Consider the following 24210-nt stretch of genomic DNA (forward strand, 5'->3'; position numbering starts at 1 on the left):
ACCAAAAGCTGAGCCAAGCCATGTTAGCCCACAGAAGTTGGAAGGGGAATTTGGAAAGCCCCAGGCAAGGTGGAAGGCTTCTTTTCCACTACATGGGTGTGGGCAAGGGACTTTCCACTCTTTGATGATGAGCTAACTCCCCGGACAATCAAGGAAATGCTCCAAGCCAGAGTTCTCCAAGGCATGAGTGACTTCTGATGTGTCATGTTGGCCTGTGGTGACTGCAGCTGGTCAGGTGTCTCTACTTCTGGGCAGTAAGAAGGCTCTTTTTCTCTCCTGCTCAAAGAAAACCCTCCTATAGTTGGCTTTCATGCCCAACAAAACTTACGTCGCAGTTGGCTCGGCCCCCGTTACCACATCTCTGCTCTCTCAGGGTCTGTAAGAAAAGCAAAGAGCATCCCCTGTCACATGAGGCTCTCTCCTAACCCCTCCCCCTGCCAGAGGCCCTGGGAGAAGGGGAGTCCAGGCTTCTCCCGTGTACCAAGTGTTTGAACTCTGCGGAGAGGCTGCCGTTGTTGGACTCTTCCATGTTCATCACTTTCGTGTTTGTGCCCAGGATGTTAAATTTCCGGGATCTGAATCACAGGAGAAAAAAACCAACCACATAGGTGAGCGAGTGGTCAGAGGACAAAGTTAGATTAAACGGGAACACAAGGAAGCCTCCAGGCTGAACTTACCCTCTGAGAGCTGCAACATCCCCGGAGTCTCTGTTAAGAACACAAACCAGTGGTAATAAAAAAGGCCCTGAGTTTCTTCAGAAGTCTACTTTGAACACCTATAATTTATTCTGATGGAAAAACTGCTGTTCTCCTGGGGATTTCTGTAAATGACTCAATTACATTTTATATGTGAAATTAACAATCCTATACGTGCTGAAGTAGTAGACACAGCTGGTTGCCTACCCAAACTCTACTCCCCTCTTCCTAACAGAACCTTGACTCTGTCCAGTATCTTTCCCATCCCTCCCTCCAGGGGATCCTGATCATTAAGCTCACATGAATAGAGCATGCCCACAGTGCAGCAGTCCAGGGGTGAGGACAGGACCTTTACTGTCTCAATCAGATTGGGAAGGATTCTCTCTCAGGCTGGACTTACATTCCATAGCTTCAGCTGAACACGAGCAAGGAGGCATGTGGCCTTAACTACCACAAGCAACCACGCAGCAACCCAGAAGGGAACCCTAGAATGCCAGTGACACTGGCATCTCTTCTCTGCCAGTGGCAGAGAAGAGAGACGGAAGATTCTGGTTCCTTGAGGACATCAATTGAGTCACTGATCTCACCGTCAGAAACTTGTTCTAACTTTGCATTTCCAGTTATACTGGGTTGCCGATTTCCTTATTATTTAAGCCACACTGGGTTTTCTGCAAAGGTTTACTATTACCCGTAACTCAGAGCATCCCATTGATGTAGCTGGAAATATTCTTCCCAGTGTGTTCCCTGTGTTTTTGAATATTTCATTTTTTATATAGTCACCATTTCTCAGTGTTTTCCTTCCTTTTAAAAATTATTTTAGTTCTGTTTAAAAAGTCCTTCTCCATTGCTATATACTCACTTAGGCTTTTAGAAAAACAGCTACTATTTATTAAACAGTACATTCTGTGGGAGTTTACAGATTAAAATGGATCAACTTTTAAACCATTCAGAAGATACCTTTCCATATACCACATTTTATTTTATTTTTATTTATTTATTTACTTTGGCCATGCAGCTTGTGGGACCTTACTTCCCTGACCAGAGATTGAACCCAGGCCCTCGGCAGTGAAAGCTCAGAGTCTTAACCACTGGACGGCCAGGGAATTCCCCATATATCACATTTGAGAACTTAAATAAAGTCCTCATTATCAGAAAATTTTCCCTCATGTCTAGCCTATATTTACTTTTTTTTTACATTCTTTTTTTTGTATACCTTTGATGTAATTGACAAATAATAAACTGCATATATAAAATGCACAATTTGATGAGGTTTGATATATGTATACTATACACACCTGTGACATCATCAGCTCAATCAAGATATCGAGCATATCCAGCATCCCCAAGTTTCCCCACACCCTTATGTGACCCATTCCCCAATCCCACATTCCACCCACCCCTGTCCCCAGGCAACCAATGATCTGCTTTCAGTCATGATAGATTCATTCGCACTTCTAGAATTTTATATAAATGACAACGCAAAGTATGTACTCTTTTTTTCTTGGTCTGGCTTCTCTCATTCAGTGTATTAATTTGGAGATTTATCCTTGTGTTGTGGGTATCAATAGTTCATTCCTTTTTGTTGGTGAATAATACTCTGTTTCATGGATATACCACCAACTGTTTATTCACCTGTTGATGGACACTCGTCTATTAATGAAGATTCCTGTACAACCCTTTGTGTGGACATATGCTTTCATTTCTCTTGGGTAAATACCTAGGAGTGGAATGGTTAGGTCATAGGGTAGGTGCATGTTTAACTTTTTAGGAAACTGCCAAATTGTTTTCCAAAAGTGGCTGCCATTTTTACCACCATTATATTATACATTTGCCTATGCTTTTAAAATATATCTAGAATTTATTCTGATGGACAGTGAAAAGTTTAACTTCTTACTCAAATCCCCCCAATACCAAGTTTCCCTAAGACGACTTACTGAATAATCCACCCTTCCCTCGCTAATTTAAGATATCAATTAAAATGTATATTAATTCCTTATATAAACCTGAAGTCTATTTTTGGACTTTAGATTTTGCTTCAATGATCAGTTTATTCCTGCCCTGGCAACACACTCATTTAGCAACTGAAACTTTGTGATACATTTTAATATTGGGCAAGGCAGTTTCCCATACCACCCCCCATAATTTTTATTTGTTAAAGAAATTCTTTTGGAAAGTAGAATGGTGGTTATCAGGCGCTGGAGGGAGAGGGAAATGGGGATTTGTTCTTCAATGGATATAGAGTTTCAGTTTTATAAGATGAAAAAGTTCTGGAGATCTGTTGCACAACAATGTCCATATACTCAACACTGCTGAACTGTACACTTACAAATAGTTGATATCAACTGTACATCAATAAAAAAAATAAAAAGAAAAAAGAAAACAGAAAAAATATGAGGTAAATTTGAACAGTAACTGGCTCTTTGATGATATTAAAGAAGTATTTGGGGCAAGATTTTAAATCGCTAAGATGGTAAATTTTATGTTTATCACAATTAAAAATAAACAAATCCTTTTTAAAAACTATCTCTGCTGATTTTTTTCATCTAAGATATAACTTGAAAAGCAAGTCAAGAGTTTTTAAAAATCCTATTCACGTTTTGGTTGGTTCTATATTAACTGGGAAGAATCAACATCTTTATAATAAAATCAAAAGTCTTCAATCCAGGAGTATGACTTATCGCCTCACTTTTAAAAAGTTACTTCCTCACTAAAATTTCACAGTGTTCTTCAAGTAGGTCTTAAATATTTCTGTTAAGTTTATCACCATATATTTTTGTTGCTTATTGTGAGATCATTTTTCTATTATAATTTCTAACTGGTTGATGCTAATTTATGGTTAAAGTAATCAATTTTTGCTTATTTATTTATTTATTAAACTTACCACCTTCCTCAAGTCCCTAGTTTCATTAGTAACTATTTTCCAATTCATTTTCATGAAATTTCCAGATAAACAATTATATCACATACATTTTCTCTTTTTTAATCTTTTCAGAGGGTAAGTGCATTTTAATTTTTTAAAGGTACTGTCAAATTCTGAAGAGGATTCCATTATGTGGTAAAGTGCGAAACAGCAACAAAAATCAATTTTCCCATATATTCTCAGTTTTATATAATATGCATACATTACATTTATAAGTAAAAAAATGAATAAAGAAAAAGAGGAACTCGAGGTCACAACAGCAATCGCAACTCAAATCTGTACCGCCAGCTTCGTGGTTTTGTTCCGGCACATTAAATGACAATGCACAGCAAGGCTTTTGAAAACTTTTTAAAGAAACGAAGATCTCTGAAGGAAGATAAAGCCTCTAAGTTCACATGATGACTGTCCAAGTTCCCATTTCTCTGTCCCTCATTTGAAAAAGAGAAAAAAAGAGCTAAGGTAAGGAGTACTTACTTGTCAATGCACACTTTAATTTTAAGCTGATAATTTAGCTCAGGGAATTTGACCAGCAATCTATTTCAAAAAAAAAAAAGAAAGAAAGAAAGAAAAAAAAAAGTTTCAGAGCAAAGAAAAAACATCCAATTAAAAAAAAAAAGTCACTAGGCTCCCCCAGCAACGTCTAGTTGAAGTAATATAAAATTCGTTAACTCTTCAATTCTAAAGAGGTAAGTCATAATCCCAAATTCCTCCTCCCACGGGTGCTGGGTTTGACCTTAAGTCAAGCATTAGGCCTAAAGGGACTGAAAGAAAGCCTAAGAACTTAGATAAAGTTGTGAGAGATTCACCAAAGGATAATGAAAGCCATTTCATGAAAAATATTACATTCTCTGCAGGTGGTATTCTTTCTGTTAAACCTGAAACCTAACAACATACTACCTTTCTGAGGAGGGAAATTTCACTGCAGAAGGGCAAACCCCAGCTTACCTGTTCTGACTTGAATGTGAAAGTAACACTCCACCTGCAGGCCCCTCACCCACCTGCCCTGTGGCCTCTTAGCTTCTATTATCACTAAGCTTTATTCTTTCCCTTAAAATCCTCAGGGAAAAGTAGGCTCAAAGAACAAAAAATAACTGGCATTATTCTGCCCCTTTTGCAGGAGAGATGGAGATTCTATGGCTTAAGACTTTAGGCCTGGAATCTTAGGAATACAATGGGCCTGAATCATAGGAATATGCCCAGGTAACCTCAAAAAGATTACCATTCTTTCGCTTTTGACAGGAGAATCAAAGAGCAAGCTGATATTATGCCAACAAATTCCATACCCATCATAGTACTGCCTGCGACGCCCATAAAGAACAACCCTGGCCACCAACCCTGTTCTGGCCCTGAGAGTGACCCTTGATACAATATCTGCCAGAAGTGGAGGTTCCGTGGCCCACCTGACTTTAGTTGTAAACTGGACACCGGTCTTGATGACTAATGGCCGGTCAGGATGCATAGGCATGCAGGGCTGCCGCTCTACCACGAAGGCGCTGGAAGGGAAAGAGAAGGGCAGTGGTTCACACACAACTCAGTGGGCCAGTGCCTGTCCTGTTCCTCGGAAGTCAGCCAATCTCTTGTTCAATGACATTTTGGGGAGGGGGGGTGGAGGGGGGGGGTGATGGGGGAAAGGGACAGGGACTCTAAGTTACCTTTTCATTAAGTTTCTAAACAGCTCTACGATTCTCTCCTCCAGCATTGGCCGGTGCTGTACAATGGGATCCCCTTTGTAGCTAACTTTCTGCTGCAACTCCTCCAGTTTCTTAATTTGTTGGCGGGTCTGAAGTTGAGATTCTGCCAATGAGGTTATCCTGCCAGTAAAATAAGGAAGATACCAGTTACCTAAGTGGGTGTACACAGGTGAGTTGGAGAAGGGGAAGGAATACCACAGGTATAAACACCTCTATGCAGTCCCCTGACATAAGAAAGAGGCATTTTTTTTCATTGTGGGAAAATATGCACAGCATAAAATTGACCATTTCTAAATGTACAGTTCAGCAGCATTAGATTAGAAAAGGGAAACTTGGGGCTTCCCTGGTGGCGCAGTGGTTGAGAGTCTGCCTGCTGATGCAGGGGACACGGGTTCGTGCCCCAGTCCAGGAGGATCCCACATGCCGCTGAGCGGCTAGGCACGTGAGCCATGGCCACTGAGCCTGCGCGTCCCGAGCCTGTGCTCCGAAATGGGAGAGGCCACAACAGAGAGAGGCCCGCGTACCGCAAAAAAAAAAAAAAAAAAAAAAAAAAGAACAGAAAAGGGAAACTTATTTTTGCCTTTTTTGTACATGCTGCGTGGCTTGCAGGATCTTAGTTCCCTGACCAGGGACTGAACCTGGTCCCTGGCACTGAAAGTGCTGAGTCCTAACCACTGGACCGCCAGGGAATTCCCTATTTTGCCTTTTTAGAACAGTGCCTTCCTAAATTTTACATTTCAAAGAGGAAGGCAGGCATAGAGGAAGAAGTGTCAAAACGTATGCCACTAGGAGGCATTAATCGGGTTACCACTGGAAAGTGACAAACACTAGAACCCAGATATGGAGAACATGAAATAAGGAATTTGATGCTCACTTTCCTCAGCCTAACTTGTCTTTGTACCCAAATGTGAGGACTGGGGAAGCGCAGGACATCAGACAGCCCAGGAAGATGGGTTTGAGCCAGCTCTGTCCCTCACTATCTGTGCAAACTTGGCCAGGTCCCTTCACTCCCGTGGGCCTTGGTGTCCCCTTGCCTGAGAGATGGGGGGTTGAACTGCATGATCCCCAGGAGCCCTTTCAACCTCACCTACCACGGATCAAAGGATGTGACATTAGGTTTCAAAATACTGATAACATGCATATAGAAAAAGTAGACAGGGAGACAAAGGCTGATTAAGTCTGTCCCCAAGAATGGAGAATATCAGTGTCTCTCTCTGATGGCCCCCCACTAGTTTAGTAAAGACCCCAAAGAGAGAAGGTGGAAGGCAAGGGGCGGGGGAGGACGGCACCAGGACTTCTGAGCTCACTGACTCCCTTCTGGCATCTACATTCTCCATTCCCAGAACTTAAGCTTTTTGGTTCCCTGATCAGGAAGCATTTAAAACTGCTCTCAGTAAATCAGCAAAGCTCAGGGTTAGTGAGGATATGAACAAACAGGCATCTCATGTAGAGTTGTCCTAAATTTCCAGATTCATGCTCTGTGTATCTGGGTTCCCTTTCAGGTCAAGTTTCTCCCAGTTTAAGCTGGTGCAGCATATTCATCATTGGGCCTTGCACATCAAGGGTGCTCCATCAAGATTTTCTGAATGAATGAAAGTAAAAGAGTGGATTATAGAAGAGCATATAAAGAATGAGCCTACTAATGTGAAATGTATAGATTTCTATCTTTATATATACAACAGATGTCTAGAGTGACAGTCACCAAAATTTTAACTCTAAGTACCTCTGCATGATTTGATCTTTAAAGTCTTTTCTTCTCTTTATTAATATCCTGTATTTGAACTTTCTTCCCTTATAAAAAGCATGTCATTTGAGAGTATTAAAGTAACTAAAATTTAAAATTTAGTCCACGTGTTAAATACAGTTAAACCAAAAGCTTTATTTCAATTAGTCAAATATATTTAAAATATAGCAATATAGGGACTTCCCTGGTGGCTCAGTGGCTAAGAATCCGCCTACCAATGCAGGGTACATGGGTTCGAGTCCTGGTCCGGGAAGATCCCACATGCTGCGGAGCAACTAAGCCCATGCGCCACAACTACTGAGCCTGCGCTCCAGAGCCTGTGAGCCACAACTACTGAAGCCCACACACGAGAGCCTGCGCTCCGCAGCAAGAGAAGCCACTGCAATGAGAAGCCCAAGCACCACAACATAGAGCAGCCCTCACTCGCTGCAACCAGAGAAAGCCTGCGTGCAGCAACGAAGACCCAATGCAGCCAAAAATACCCCCCAAACAAATAAATTATTTATTTAAAAAAAATAAAATATAGCAATATAAATACATTTTCATTAAAAAAAATTGTCCAAATAAAGTAAAAGCTTTAACCCTCAGACTAAATTTGAGTATGTTAAAGTCCCCACCTCTGAAATGCAGTAGCAACTCTTTGCGCCTGCAGTTCTGACCATAATTTAGCACAGCTTTCTAGAAAGAAAGGAAAAACTTCTCTTTTCGGTTTTACCAGTTTTCTAGCCGATCTAGGCAGATGTTGGGAGGGCCTCCAATGCAAGCAATCTGCTGCCGCCTCTTCCAGTCCGCCAGCTCTTCATCCGTGAGCGTTTTCTGCACGTACTCCATAGCTGACAAAAGCCCTGCCAACTCACTCACGATGCTCTGGTTGGAAACCGAAAACAAAGTCAGAAAACATTCCCTCAGACCGTCTCTCACCACAGTCTTTAGTCAATTCCAGAGAAGGAACTCATTAGAAAACAAGCAAGCTCCTCCCTGAGATGCCCAAGTCCTGCACGTGAGTGAGACAGGCAGGCGGAGGTGTTCACTGTTCTTACAGGCCACAACAGAGAGAGGCCCGCGTACCGCAAAAAAAAAAAAAAAAAAAAAAGAACAGAAAAGGGAAACTTATTTTTGCCTTTTTTGTACATGCTGCGTGGCTTGCAGGATCTTAGTTCCCTGACCAGGGACTGAACCTGGTCCCTGGCACTGAAAGTGCTGAGTCCTAACCACTGGACCGCCAGGGAATTCCCTATTTTGCCTTTTTAGAACAGTGCCTTCCTAAATTTTACATTTCAAAGAGGAAGGCAGGCATAGAGGAAGAAGTGTCAAAACGTATGCCACTAGGAGGCATTAATCGGGTTACCACTGGAAAGTGACAAACACTAGAACCCAGATATGGAGAACATGAAATAAGGAATTTGATGCTCACTTTCCTCAGCCTAACTTGTCTTTGTACCCAAATGTGAGGACTGGGGAAGCGCAGGACATCAGACAGCCCAGGAAGATGGGTTTGAGCCAGCTCTGTCCCTCACTATCTGTGCAAACTTGGCCAGGTCCCTTCACTCCCGTGGGCCTTGGTGTCCCCTTGCCTGAGAGATGGGGGGTTGAACTGCATGATCCCCAGGAGCCCTTTCAACCTCACCTACCACGGATCAAAGGATGTGACATTAGGTTTCAAAATACTGATAACATGCATATAGAAAAAGTAGACAGGGAGACAAAGGCTGATTAAGTCTGTCCCCAAGAATGGAGAATATCAGTGTCTCTCTCTGATGGCCCCCCACTAGTTTAGTAAAGACCCCAAAGAGAGAAGGTGGAAGGCAAGGGGCGGGGGAGGACGGCACCAGGACTTCTGAGCTCACTGACTCCCTTCTGGCATCTACATTCTCCATTCCCAGAACTTAAGCTTTTTGGTTCCCTGATCAGGAAGCATTTAAAACTGCTCTCAGTAAATCAGCAAAGCTCAGGGTTAGTGAGGATATGAACAAACAGGCATCTCATGTAGAGTTGTCCTAAATTTCCAGATTCATGCTCTGTGTATCTGGGTTCCCTTTCAGGTCAAGTTTCTCCCAGTTTAAGCTGGTGCAGCATATTCATCATTGGGCCTTGCACATCAAGGGTGCTCCATCAAGATTTTCTGAATGAATGAAAGTAAAAGAGTGGATTATAGAAGAGCATATAAAGAATGAGCCTACTAATGTGAAATGTATAGATTTCTATCTTTATATATACAACAGATGTCTAGAGTGACAGTCACCAAAATTTTAACTCTAAGTACCTCTGCATGATTTGATCTTTAAAGTCTTTTCTTCTCTTTATTAATATCCTGTATTTGAACTTTCTTCCCTTATAAAAAGCATGTCATTTGAGAGTATTAAAGTAACTAAAATTTAAAATTTAGTCCACGTGTTAAATACAGTTAAACCAAAAGCTTTATTTCAATTAGTCAAATATATTTAAAATATAGCAATATAGGGACTTCCCTGGTGGCTCAGTGGCTAAGAATCCGCCTACCAATGCAGGGTACATGGGTTCGAGTCCTGGTCCGGGAAGATCCCACATGCTGCGGAGCAACTAAGCCCATGCGCCACAACTACTGAGCCTGCGCTCCAGAGCCTGTGAGCCACAACTACTGAAGCCCACACACGAGAGCCTGCGCTCCGCAGCAAGAGAAGCCACTGCAATGAGAAGCCCAAGCACCACAACATAGAGCAGCCCTCACTCGCTGCAACCAGAGAAAGCCTGCGTGCAGCAACGAAGACCCAATGCAGCCAAAAATACCCCCCAAACAAATAAATTATTTATTTAAAAAAAATAAAATATAGCAATATAAATACATTTTCATTAAAAAAAATTGTCCAAATAAAGTAAAAGCTTTAACCCTCAGACTAAATTTGAGTATGTTAAAGTCCCCACCTCTGAAATGCAGTAGCAACTCTTTGCGCCTGCAGTTCTGACCATAATTTAGCACAGCTTTCTAGAAAGAAAGGAAAAACTTCTCTTTTCGGTTTTACCAGTTTTCTAGCCGATCTAGGCAGATGTTGGGAGGGCCTCCAATGCAAGCAATCTGCTGCCGCCTCTTCCAGTCCGCCAGCTCTTCATCCGTGAGCGTTTTCTGCACGTACTCCATAGCTGACAAAAGCCCTGCCAACTCACTCACGATGCTCTGGTTGGAAACCGAAAACAAAGTCAGAAAACATTCCCTCAGACCGTCTCTCACCACAGTCTTTAGTCAATTCCAGAGAAGGAACTCATTAGAAAACAAGCAAGCTCCTCCCTGAGATGCCCAAGTCCTGCACGTGAGTGAGACAGGCAGGCGGAGGTGTTCACTGTTCTTACTCGCCGCATCTGGTCCAGCGCAGTAAGCATCTGTTCGAGCTGCTGCATCTTCTGCCTGGTCACTGACTGGTTGTTTCCATTCAGATCCTGCATATCTGAGAAGGAAGGAGAAACTCCTTGAGCTGACGGAGTACTCCTATCCTCAGTAACTAGGCTCCCTTAAGCGCCAGCAGCCCCTGAGCACCCACTCCCCTGAGTCTGAACAAGCAAGTCCTGAGACTCAAGTAGCACAAACTCACTTTCTACAGGAGATTTTAACGTCTCTAATATTCACTTGCCTCCTTGACTCTTGAGGGTTTTGTAGTTGAAATCAAAGTCATCCTGGAGATTCTCTACCACTTTCATTTTCTGTTCTAGATCCTGTTTAAAACAAACCAAAACAGAAGTAAAAAGGATTTCCCTGGGGAGAGGGAAAAGGAAGTTTCTGAATAGGATTAAAAACCTCACAGAAGATACATGCAGGACCCACAGGCAACTTCCCCAAGGAAAGTCTTCCTGCCCTAGACTTGCTTCACCTGGACACGCTTCCGGACATCCTGTAGGTGTTGCTCCAGCATTTGCTGCTTCTCCGTCACCACGGCGGCTGTGGGATGGTTGGCCTGGCCCCCTTGCTGCCAAAAAAGGGAGCCGATGTACACGTGAATGCTGGAGATACGGGGAGAAAAACAGCTCTGTCTAGTCCCCATCCACACCCACTACCCTTCCTGCTTGGCCTGAGCTGCTGCTGCCATTGTGAGGGAAAAGGTGGTTACACGGCAGGTGTTCTCCAGGTGCTGTCAGTTTGGTGCTAAGAAAGCTCTCACACTTTTACCTGTATCCTTGGCTTTTTACCTCTAGGTCATACTATAAACCCACTCTACGTATTGCACTAGGAGACCACATGTTGAGCTAAGACACAGTCCCTACCTTCAGAAAACTCATTCTAGGTAAGTATATATATAAAAAAACTCAGAACAATTTATGACAGCAGATGCTAGATGCCTATTTTAATGCATCGGGCGGGACCTACTGTATAGCACAGGGAACTCTACTCAGTATTCTGTAATAACCTATATGGGAAAGATTCTGGAAAAGAATGGATATATGTATGTGTATAGCTGAATCACTTTGCTGTACACCTGAAACTAACACAACATTGTAAATCAACTATATCCCAATATAAAATAAAAAATTAAATTAAAAAATAATAAATAAATGCATTGGGTGGGGGGACTTCCCTGGTGGTCCAGTGGTTAAGAATCCATGCTTCCACTGCAGGGGGCAGGGGTTCGATCCCTGGTCGAGAAACTAAGATCCCGCACGCCAGGAGGTGCGGCCAAAAAAAAAAATAAATAAATGCATGGGGGTGTCCAATACATTTCTGTGGGATAATAAAAAAATCATTCTGTCCCAGGGTGAAATTCCCTATCAAGAGATATTATCTCGGGGGAGAAGGGGAGGCTGGTGCCTTGAAAAGGTCGAATTGCACATGAAACTTACAAATAAGTTTTGTCAAAGTAACAGGACGTCTTCGGACAAAAAAGACCATGTAAAAGCTGCAAGTGACCAAGACAGTGTGCTACTGGCATAGGATGGAGATATCAGTCAATGGAACAGAACTGAGAGTCCAAGAAAGACATTATATACCCAGTTTCCCAAACTAGAAATTCTGGATTGTCTTTGATTTCACACTGAGCCACCAAATCTTCCTGGCTCTATATTCCGTAATCTCTCCAACTGATCTCTAGCCCCACTGGCTCAGTTCAAGCCCCGACTGTTGATCCCTTTGCCCCTAATCTCGCTCACTTCCAATCTGCTCTCTACACTGCTGCCAGAAGTCTCCAAAATAAATCTAAACATGCCATCTTTAGAGGGAACCATACTCTCCTTTTCCAGTGGACCCTGTCCAAGCCCACAGAATACAAACTTCCCTTAGAAGTTCTGGGAAGGCGACCTCCACCCTTACTCTCTTCACAGGGGGAATGACTCATCGGATTAGTGAGGTTGGGAGAAAGACTAGTCCATGGAGATCTTTGAAGGGCCCAGCACTTAAGCTGGTGCCTCTCTCCTCCCACTCTTGCCTTCCTGGGGCACTTCTGGGGCAGAAGCGAGGGCCTGGTTTCTAGAGGCAGTTCTAGAGGCCTATGTCTCCATTCAGTGGGCATTAGTGAGTGGTCTTTGAAGTTCCATAAGGATGACTGGGGCAGTGCTGCCCCTGCAAACTCAGTCTGTCACCCCAAGACCTGACCCAGGGGACAGGTATCTAAACAACAAGGACCTACTGTATAGCACAGGGAACACTGCTCAGTGTTATGTAACAACCTAAATGGGAAAAGAATTTGAAAAAGAATAGATACATGCACATGTATAACTGAATCACTTTGCTGTACACCTGAAACATTATAAATCAACTATACTACAATATAAGTAGATAGATAGATAAATAAAGCCCCCATGGTTACCCATCCAAGTCATGTATTCGGTCTTGTTTACCAACAATACAGCTGATATTTTAATCTGTATTCAACTCCCATGTCTATTTCTAAATTGGTACTGCACTTAAAGGGAGAAAATAGATGTGATCAGTCATTACCCACAGAAACCTGCTTCTGATACCTTAGTAAAATCTATTGGCTCCCCACTGCTTCCAGGTATAAACGTCTCAGCCCAGCACAGACAGATGTTTCACGATCCAACAACTGAAACCTTCCCTCCCTGTGCTTGAGTCACTGCAAACTACCCACCCTTTCCCACACACAACGTGTTTCCACACTGACTCCCCGCCCCCTGGCCACTCAGCCTAGCACAGCTGAACTCACTCACCTTCAAACTCGGTGCAAATGTTTGCTCCCCTGTGAAACCTTATTCAACTTCCCAAAGCAAAAGTACTCACATCCTCCTCTACGTCTTTCTCCCTTGAAGTGTTTGTGCACCTATCACCCAATTAGACTGAGAGCTCTGGGAGACAAGGGATCACGCTCACTTGTCTTCCTGTCTCCTCGTGCTTTACCCACGAAAGGCCGGTGGGAATATGCCAGATGATGTAAACAGACAAAACAAAAGTGAGGCCTGGGTTGAGGTAGCTCTGTATTACGCGCTGCAAACTTTTTGTCTAAGGGCCAGGTGGTAAGTATTTTTTGGCTTTGTCGGCCATACGGTCTGTATGACTGTATAACTACCCAGCCCTGCCACTGCGGCATGAAAGCAGCCAGAGACAGTGCATACGTGAATGTGTGCGACTGTGTTCCAAAAACACTTCATTTACAAAAACATGCAGCAGGCGGGATTTGGGCCCTGGGTGTTGTTTGCCAGCCCCTGATCAATATGATTGGGACCATTCTTGGGACACTTACTGCTTTTCTAACTCTCATGGCAAAGTTGGTGCCTCTATCCAAATGGGCTTAAATTGATTATTTTTATCTTATGGAACAGGATGCAAACATAAAGCTTCTCCACAACAGCAAGCTCTAGTGATACACAGACAAGTGCCATTTGGTTAACCTCCCTGACGCCCGAGTCTTGAACAGTGAGTATTATCAGTTACCCCCTCATCCACATCTGAGCCTATCAGCTTTCTGCTTAAAATTCTTTAGTTGGTCCCCATTTCCTACAGATGTGGTGAGGATGAGGATGAGGACGACGATGATGATGATGACAGCAGCAACAGAAAACAGTTAACATTTATTTCGCATTTATGTGTCAGGTACTGTTCTATGCATCTTACACACAGGAATTAATTTAATTCTATGAAGTCGGTGCAGTGGAGGAACAGAGAGAGTCAACAGTTTGCCTGAGGTTACACAGCAAGTGGCAGATCTATGGCGTTCAAACCCAGGAGGTCTGGGCCCAAGGCCCTTGTGGTAAACTGCTCTTCCAAGGCCAAACTGCCAGGCATGAGTAACTAGGAAGATTGTCATGATGTGGCCCTTGACCACCTTATCTTCCTTTACCCAGTCAGATGCTGAACTTCCTACACTTCTCCCAAGAATACATGCAGTCCTGTTTCTGTCTGAACACGATCTTCTTTCTCCCTACACTGTGGTCTCCTTACCATCTGCCTGATGCCCATACAATAAGCATTGAGTCCCGGCTCAAACAGTACCCCTCCTTTCAGTATGATGCCGTTCCTGACTCTCTCATTTAGACTTAGATGTTCTTTCTTCTTTGTTCCTGCTACCTCTTTGTCTTTAAAAAGAAAAAATTGGGGACTTCCCTGGTGGCGCAGAGGTTGGAAATCCGCCTGCCAGTGCAGGGGACACGGGTTCGAGCCCTGGTCCGGGAAGATGCCACATGCCGTGGAGCAACTAAGCCCCTGCCAATGAAGACCCAACGCAGCCAAAAATAAATAAATAACATAAATTTTTTTTAAAAAAGAAAAAACTGTACACCCATGTTCGCAGCAGCATTACTCACAATAGCCAAAAGGCGGAAGCCGCCCAAGTGTCCATCAACAGATGAATGAATAAACAAAATATGATAGAGCCACACAATGAATAGTATTCAGCCTTTGAAAGGAAGGGAATTCTGACACCTGCTACAACATGGATAAACCTTAAGGACTTTATGCTAAGTGAAATAAGCCAGTCACAAAAAGACACACACTGTATGATTCCATTTATATGAGGTACATAGAGTAGTCAAATTCATAGAGACAGGAAGTTAGAATGGTGTTGCCAGGGTCCGGGGGAATGGGGAGCTACAGTCAAATAGATATAGAATTTTAGTTTTGCAAGATGAAAAAAGTTCTGGAGATTGGTTCACAACAATGTGATGAACTTAACACTACTGAATGGTACACTTAAAAATGGTTAAGATGCAGGAATTCCCTGGCGCACCAGTGGTTAGGATTCCACGCCTCCACTGCAGGGGGCATGGGTTTGATCCCTGGTCGGGGAACTAAGATCCCAACCATAAGCTGCACAGCGCAGCTAAAAGAAAAAAAAAGGGATGGTAAATTTCATGTTATGTGTATTCTACCATATTTTTTTTTAAAAGAAGGGGGAAAAAAAGGAAAAAAAATTCCCTGATTATAGGATATTAAAGAAAACACCTTAGGGAAACTAAAGAAGTCTCCTGTAACCAACAACATTAATGCTTCGGTATATATCCTTCTAGACATTTTATCATACATTTCAATAATATATGCATATCATATACATTTGTCTTTCCTGTTATGAATCCAATCTTTGCTTCCATTACATTGTCATGTAATGGAGGGTTATTGTTGCTATTGTATAAGAGAACTACTAATTCTTAAAACATTTATCTTGAACACAATCACTGTTCTGAACCCTTGTTCCAATAATTGTGTTTTGTTTTTTTAAAAGTTTGTCTTTTGCTTTCCAACATTAACACTCCCTTTTTCTGTCTTATTACAATGGCTGGATCTGTCAGAAAAATATCAATGGCAGGAGGCACCCTCAATCTTGTAACTGTTTTTAATGAGATTACTTTAGTGCTTCACCATTGTACATCCCGTTCCCTTTGGTTTCTGACAAATAGTCTTTTTTTTGTTAAGAAAGTTCCTTATTTTTTAAATCTAGAATGGACACTAAATTTTGTCATCTAACAAAAATACAATTTTTCTTCTTTAACTTACTAATTTAATGAATTACATTAATAGAATCCCTAATGTTAAGCCACCCTTGCATTCCTAGAATATAAACCATGCTTTGTACACTAAGCAGGATGCAAAAATCCTAACCTTTTCTTTATTTACACTGTCTTTTTAGGTCTTGATATTAGCATTATTCTAGCCACATAAAATAAGCTGGAGGGCTTCCCTGGTGGCGCAGTGGTTGAGAGTCCGCCTGTCGATGCAGGGGACACGGGTTCGTGCCCCGGTCCGGGAAGATCCCACGTGCCGCGGAGCGGCTAAGCCCGTGAGACATGGCCGCTGAGCCTGCGCGTCTGGAGCCTGTGCTCCGCAACGGGAGAGGCCACAACAGTGAGGGGCCCGCATACCGCAAAAAAAAAAAAAAAAAAAAAAAAAAATGCTGGAAACATCTCTCTTTTTCTCCTACACTTTGGAAGAGTTTAAATGATATTGGAACAACTGGTACCACAAAAGTTTGTTAAAACTTTTAAACCATCTGGCCTATTGGCTTTTTTGGTAGGATGGGGAGTGTAATTTTTTTCAAGTCTTTTTCAATGTATTTTTATGGTTATTGATCTAATTAAGTTTTTTCACCTTTTTTAGTATATTTTAATAATTTGTATTTTATTGCATTATAAAGTTGTTTGATTTTCTGTTTCTCCCAGACCACAACCTCCTCTAAAGCAGGGGGCCATAACAACCAGCACACAGTAGGATACACATACACATATACACATAATAGATTAGATGATCTAGATAGATAGCTATGACTATCATATATCAATATGTGTTTCCCCCAATGGGCCTGTTAGCATCACATAATCCCTATTCCCTAAACTAATTGTTATCTCTAGCTCTAGTGAGGTTATTCTCAAACTTAACCACAAAGAGAAATGCGTATGAACCTGAATGATTAAATCCCAAACCATCCCCCCAGGTGGCTCCCAAGAATAATACATTGTCATATCCTTCTGGTGCAAATGTGAACTGTTACAGCCTTTGGGGAAAGCAATCCAGAACTATCTATAAAAAATTTATATATATTTTATACACACACACGCACACACCCCTTGACCTAACAATTCCATGCCTGGAAATCCATAGTAGAGAAATCAAAGCATGAATATATAAAGATATATAGGGAGGCATTGCACTAGTATTTACAGTGGAGGAAAAAAAAACCCCGAAAGAAGTGACTGTCTATCAAAGGGGTAATAATTGAATAAATTATAGCAGATCTATACCACAGAATATTATGCAGCAAATAAAGTGAGTTAGCTTTATACTACTTGACTTAGAAGGATTTCCATGACATAATTAAATGAAAAAAGCAAGATGCAGAAAAGTAAACCAATTTAAATATAACGTGTGTGTGTGTATTTTCTATAGTTTATGGGAGCCTGGAGAAAGGTATGAAAGGATATATAGCAGACTATTAATGTTGGATTCCTGGGAAGAGACAATGAAGAGAGGAGTAATCATTAGAGAAATACAAATCAAAACTACAATGAGGTATCACCTCACACCAGTCAGAATGTCCATCGTCAAAAAATCTACAAACAATAAATGCTGAAGAGGGTGTGGAGAAAAGGGAACCCTCTTGCACTGTTGGTGGGAATGTAAATTGATACAGCCACTATGGAGAACAGTATGGAGGTTCCTTAAAAAACTATAACTAGAACTACCATACGACCCAGCAATCCCACTACTGGGCATATACCCTGAGAAAACCATGATTCAAAAAGAGTCATGTACCACAATGTTCACTGCAGCACTATTTACAATAACCAGGTCATGGAAGCAACCTAAGCGTCCCTCGACAGATGAATGGATAAAGAAGATGTGGCACATATACACGACGGAATACTACTCAGCCATAAAAAGAAATGAAATTGAGTTATTTGTAGTGAGGTGGATGGACCTAGAGTCTGTCATACAGAGTGAAGTAAGTCAGAAAGAGAAAAACAAATACCGTATGCTAACACATATATATGGAATCTTAAAAAAAAAATGGTTCTGAAGAACCTAGGGGAGGGGCAGGACAGGAATAAAGACGCAGACATAGAGAATGGACTTGAGGACACGGGGAGGGGGAAGGGTAAGCTGGGACGAAGTGAGAGAGGGGCACGGACATATATACACTACCAAATGTAAAACAGATAGTGGGAAGCAGCTACATAGCACAGGGAGATCAGCTCGGTGCTTTGTGACCACCTAGAGGGTTGGGATAGGGAGGGTGCAAGGGAGACGCAAGAGGGAGGGGATATGGGAATATATGTATACGTATAACTGATTCACTTTGTTATGCAGCAGAAACTAACACAACATTGTAAACCAATTATACTCCAACAAAGATGTTAAAAAAAAAAAAAAGAGGAGTGAGGGACATTTCAGATCTTTGTTTTTTAACTTTCTTCTAATTTTCTGTACTGTTTTAAAGTTTTTCTTAAAAAGTAGAATGCATTTTATACGCAGGGAAAAAAAGTTATTTTCATTGTATAAAACAAAACCCAGGGACTTCCCTGGTGGTCCAGTGGTTAAAACTCTGTGCTTCCAATGCAAGGGGTGCGGGTTCGATCCCTGGTCAGGGAACTAAGATCTCACATGCCACATGTGGCATGGCCAAAATAACCAAAAAAAAAAAAACCCAAACAACAACAACAACAAAAACCAAAGAACCCAAAAACCCCAAACACCCACTTCTCCCCATAGGTCAGTGCACATCCTAAAGACCCTGGAAGAGCAAGCACATCTTTGTACACACGAAGGAAGCACATTTCAACAGCGCTTTATTTCTTCCCAGGCCTCACCTGGGCTGCAGTGGCTGCAGTTTGGAGGAGGCGGGACTCTTCCCACAGGCACCGGGCCACAATTCGGGCAATCTCCATTGGCTTCTCAAGGTATCTGCTCTGTACGTAGGAGAGAAAGAGAATGAAAAGTGGCAGCAGACTAAGGAGATGTGGACTGAACTTTGCTAACTTCCTCATAAATTAGGGAAAGCGTGACATTTACTACATGAAACAACACAGCAAAGGCCTCAGAGCCTGGCTGCAATTAGTGGGAGATGAAGGGAAGAAGAGAGGAAGAAAGGCAGTCATGAGGAGCTGTACGTCAGTGCGAGAAGGCTTGGTCGTCTGTCTTTGGACAGTGTGTTATCCCAGTCTCACAGGGAGGCAACTGACTTTGTCAGGGAGTATCCATTTATGGTCGAACCTAAAGGTTCGACTGAAAAGTAAGAGTCACCTTCCTAGTCATCTGCCCTCATCACAATCATGTTATTAACATGCTAACATAACACGATTAACATAGCAATCACATTATTATTTCAATGAACCAAAGAAGTGAATTTCAGGCAACGATACTCAAAGGGCTAGTTACTTCTCCTTGGATTTAAAGTACAAGATACATTCTCATTATTTAGCCAAATGAGAAAAGAAACTTTCAGGAAAGAAAGATAAAACCCTCCTCTGCGGATTCAGTTTCTCATCACACCTGAAGGAACTGCTTGATTCTTCGCAGGTTGTGCTGATAGAGAACATTGGACTCTTGCAGGAAGCGGCTATACTGCTGGTCAATTTCACCCAAGAGATTATGAAACACCAAAGTTGCATGTGATTCTTTGCTAGCCGCATATGCCCTAGGAAAAGGAAGAAGGATAAAGAATGATGATTCTGAAACCTACACACACACACATACATACACATGCATGCACGCAGAAATCACCATCAAGGAGGAAAAAACCCAAGGCAAACCTGAGGCTTTAACCCACTCATAATTTTAGATGCATCTTGCTCAGCAACCATAAATGTCATCAATTTTCAAATTATCAACAATTATTCCAGATACTATTAGCCACTGTCATAGTTCTATATTTATCAAATACTTGAGTGAAGTGAACAGGTATGTTGTTTTCCTTTAAATTCTCTGTCAACTCTGTGGTCAGACTTTTAGTAGCAAATAAGCAATCCCAAGCTAGGGTGGCCTATTTCTCACATCTCTGAATCACCTCTCTGGCCCCTTACCAAATTCTGGAAAAACTAGGTCAGGGGCCTGAATTAAACCAAAATTAATAGGTGGATCTGAATACATTAAAGTGAAGGAGGGACTTTCCTGGTGGTCCAGTGGGTAAGACTCCATGCTCCCAATGCAGGGGGCCCGGGTTCAATCCCTGGTTGGGGAATAGATCCTGCATGCTGCAACTAAAGATCCCGTGTGCCGCAACTAAGACCCGGAGAAGCCAAAATAAATAAATAATAAAATAAATAAATTTTTTTTTTTAAAGTGAAGGAAATAGTTGTTGGGATTCTGTACCATTATCTCCTCTATGAATGAGTCTATTTCTCTGACTCTGTGTTTCTTTCCCTTAATGAAAGGGGAATCAGAAGTACGAACCCAAACTTTTACCCACGACAGAATCCTCATTCAGATAAAAAAAATTCACTTCGCTGTGCAGCAGAAACTAACACAACACTGTAAAGCAATTATACTCCAATAAAAAATATATATATCTATATATATCTATAGCATGTCCCTGAAGTGTCAGAACACACAGAGCATCTCATCAAGCAAATGAGATTAAAGTCAGGCTTCAAAACATCTACCACCAAGCAGGCTGCTTCAATGTGCCAAATAAATGACAGCTGCCCAGATGCCCTTCTAATGTAGAAAATGTTTTTACAAGACTAAAACGACCTCTCTATCTTCTGTTCTCTTTTATCCCATCACCTGTATCCATAAGCTTTTCAATGAAATAGTTAGCAAAGAGTTAAGTTAGAGCAGATCATGTCTCTTGTCTCAAACTAAAACCTAACAATTTGGGGAGTTTCTCAAGAAGGACTTACCAATCTTGACTCTCGATCCAAGGGGCCAGAAACTGCCGTAGCTCCATCGGGAAGCTGTCACTGTACAGCTGATGAAGCTGCTCCAAGTACCGTGTGTCCAGCTGCTGTAACTGATTCCATTGGGCCATTCTGCTGGAATCAGGGGTCACAACTGCAAACCAAAGGTTTATATGGTCACTACAAGCCCCAGTAAGGGGAAACAATCTATCCAACACAGGCATCGGGTCTGTGATTAGGGATAAAAGGTGCTTTGGAAAGGATCTTCCATGTTTCTCCCAGTTCAGAACAATACATATACATTCAAATCTCTACCTCTGGAACCACATCGCAGCTTCTTTCTCCTAAACCAGGATGACAATGTGGGCATGATGCCACGTTCTAGAATCCATTATCTCTCAGAGGTATGTGAAGCTGAGAAATTATTTAACTTCCAGATTTCCATTTCCTCCTCTATCAAACAGAGATCATAATTCCCACCCCTCGGGGTTACTGAGATAATATTTCTTGAGCACCCAGCTCAGTGTCTAGCACACAACAGATGCTCAACAGATGTGAGTTCCTTTCTTTCCACTCTACACTCCTTCTAGGTGGACTGGGAGGTAGAAACACAGTAAACCTAAGTTTGATCTTTAAGAACAAAATGTGGGATATGGGTGTTCAGGGAGGGCAGAGAGCTAATTCCAAGACTAAAGGTTTAAACACATAAGCAAGGACCTGCCTGGGATTCTCACACTCAAAAAAAAGAGTAATTTTGTTTCTAAAATGTCTCAGGCTGGGATGAGAAAGAAGAGAAGCTAAAAAGCAGGCATTCAGGTTGTCCCCAGGTTCATGAACAACCCAGGGAAATGCTCAAGGAGAAGCCAAGCCAGCTAACCACGTTGAGTCCTCTTTCTGAATAGTTTGGGGTCATGGACATAGCAATACAGACCAAGCAGTCTTAAGAAGCTGTAAAAAATAACTATGAGTAGGAGCCGAAGACTAAGGTATATATGGATCAAAGTATACTGAGATGGTTCTCTGGGACAGCGAGAACATTTACTGAAAGGTAGAATACACACAAATACATACACTTTACTAGAGTGCTTGATTTATTTCTTGGAGAAGGCATGAATAAGCACTTTCATAAAAAGGACTGGGCAAACTGGTGACAAAACCGACAGGTCTTGTGTTCTCAGAGCAGCAAGTTAAATGATCACCAAGTTGTTCAGAATCTGGGGTCCTTACAGAATTCAAGAGGGCTGTGCTGCTGTTCTCCTTCTCTTTCTTGGGGCGACAGAAACAGCATACCCCCTTGCTACTGCAAAGATGGCATCAATTGATCAAGCTTTCAAGCACATATTCAGGAAAGCAGGGTCAGTCCCCTCATGGCAGTCTTTAATTGAACAATTAAAAATCTTCCCTGGTGGCGCAGTGGTTAAGAATCTGCCTGCCAATGCAGGGGACACGGGTTCAAGCCCTGGTCTGGGAAGATCCCACATACCACGGAGCAACCAAGCCCATGCACCACAACTACTGAGCCTGAGCTCTAGAGCCCGAGAGCCACACTACTGAGCCCACCTGCCACAACTACTGAAGCCCGTGTGCCTAGAGCCCGTGCTCCGCAACAAGAGAAGCCACCACAGTGAGAAGCCCGCGCACCACAACGAACAGTAGCTCCCGCTCGCCGCAGCTAGAGAATGCCCGCGCGCAGCAATGAAGACCCGATACGGCCAAAAATCAATTAATTAATTTAAAAAAAAACTAAGGCAGCATCATCCAATAGAAATCTAATACAAGCCACATATGTAATCTTAAATTTTCTAGGCGCCATATTTAAAAAGTAAAAAGAAAGAGGTAAAATTAACTTTAATAATACATTTTCTTTAACCTAATATAACCAAAATGTTATCATCTTAACATGCGATCATACAAAAACTATTAATGAGATACTTTACATTCTTCTTTTTGTACTAAGTTTTCTAAACCAGTGTATGCTTTACACTTGTGCCACAGATCTAAAGTATTTCCCTCCTCAAGTACCAAGGGCTTAAGTTCCACTGGTGAAGAAGTTCAGTAAAGCAAAGAGGTGAGAATGTCAGGATGAGGTATTTGCCCCAGTCAGGCCAGTATGTTTCCATAAATAAACTAAACCTTCCAACAACATTAGAGGGGAATAAGTTAAGTTTCCTAGGTGCTTGGGATTTTTTTTAACAATGTCTTAGGCACCTCCCGAGCATTTTCAGCTACCACTCCTTTGCAGTCGCACCCCCAGCCCCCCATCTCCACCCCCAAGATTAACCTGCCACAGGACCGATGCGATGCTACCTGGGCAGTGGTACATGTATGCTAAACACTGGCTAATCAAAGCAGTAACTGAAACGCATGCTACACGCTGAAGCATTGTAACCATGTCAAATTTTACTCTTAACAGGAAATCAAAGGCCTACAACCACGATGGAGAACAGTATGGAGGTCCCTTAAAAAACTAAAAATAGAACTACCATATGATCCAGCAATCCCACTCCTGGGCATAGACCTGGAGAAAACCATACTCGAAAAGATACATGCACCCCAGGGTTCACTGCAGCACTGTTTACTATAGCCAAGACATGGAAGCAACCTAAATGTCCATCGACAGAGGAATGGATAAAGAAGATGTGGTATATATATACAATGGAATTACACAGCCATAAAAAAGAATGAAATGTCATTTGCAGCAACATGGAGGGACCTAGAGATTATCATACTAAGTGAAGTCAGACAGAGAAAGATAAATATATGATATCACTCATATGTGTAATCTAATTTTTAAAAAATGATACAAATGAACTTATTTACAAAATAGAAACAGACACACAGATTTTGAAAACAAATTTATGGTTACCAAAAGGGAAATGTGGAGGGGAGGGATAAATTAGGAATTTGGGATTAACATACACACACTACTATATATAAAATAGATAACCAACAAGGACCTACTGTATAACACAGGGAACTCTACTCAGTATTCTATAATAACCTATATGGGTAAAGAATCTGAAAAAGAATAAATATATGTATAACTGAATCACTTTGCTATACACCTGAAACTAACACAACATTGTAAGTCAACTCTACTCCAATAAAATTTAAAAAAAAAAAAGAAAAGAAATCAAAGGCCATTAGAACTCTCTTACAATATTCACATTAGGGCCAAGTTAAAAATCTGCCTCAGCCATAAAAAGGAACGAAATTGGGTCATTTGTACAGACGTGGATGGACCTAGAGACTGTCATACAGAGTGAAGTAAGTCAGAAAGAGAAAAACAAATATCATATATTAACGCATATTTGTGGAATCTAGAAAAATGGTACAGATGAACCAGTTTGCAAGGCAGAAATAGAGACAAAGAGGTAGAGAACAGGGGCTTCCCTGGTGGCGCAGTGGTTAAGAATCCGCCTG

The 24210-nt window shown here is 41.9% G+C and overlaps 1 protein-coding gene across 3 annotated transcripts in view; it reads right to left on the bottom strand.

Moving 5' to 3' along the window:
• The window catches only part of STAT3 (signal transducer and activator of transcription 3), a 32539-nt gene extending 11575 nt beyond the window's left edge, over positions 1 to 20964 (bottom strand). The window contains exons 1-13 of one of the 3 annotated variants that reach the window (XM_028498299.2): positions 20791 to 20964; positions 19442 to 19586; positions 18760 to 18858; positions 10890 to 10985; positions 10653 to 10734; positions 10375 to 10469; positions 10050 to 10201; positions 5268 to 5426; positions 5016 to 5108; positions 4090 to 4149; positions 678 to 707; positions 482 to 575; positions 329 to 376 (exon numbers count right to left, since the gene is read on the bottom strand). In XM_028498299.2, coding sequence (XP_028354100.1) covers positions 329 to 376; positions 482 to 575; positions 678 to 707; positions 4090 to 4149; positions 5016 to 5108; positions 5268 to 5426; positions 10050 to 10201; positions 10375 to 10469; positions 10653 to 10734; positions 10890 to 10985; positions 18760 to 18858; positions 19442 to 19586; positions 20791 to 20918 — 1281 coding nt within the window. In that variant the 5' untranslated portion in view covers positions 20919 to 20964. Of the gene's footprint in view, positions 1 to 328; positions 377 to 481; positions 576 to 677; positions 708 to 4089; positions 4150 to 5015; positions 5109 to 5267; positions 5427 to 10049; positions 10202 to 10374; positions 10470 to 10652; positions 10735 to 10889; positions 10986 to 18759; positions 18859 to 19441; positions 19587 to 20790 lie in introns of those variants that run through there. The other 2 variants (XM_028498297.2, XM_055089739.1) reach the window with 2 other exon arrangements.
• Positions 20965 to 24210: the final 3246 nt, after the last annotated feature.

This window comes from Physeter macrocephalus, chromosome 14 (assembly GCF_002837175.3).
Source record: "Physeter macrocephalus isolate SW-GA chromosome 14, ASM283717v5, whole genome shotgun sequence".
Taxonomy (NCBI): Eukaryota; Metazoa; Chordata; class Mammalia; order Artiodactyla; family Physeteridae; genus Physeter; species Physeter macrocephalus.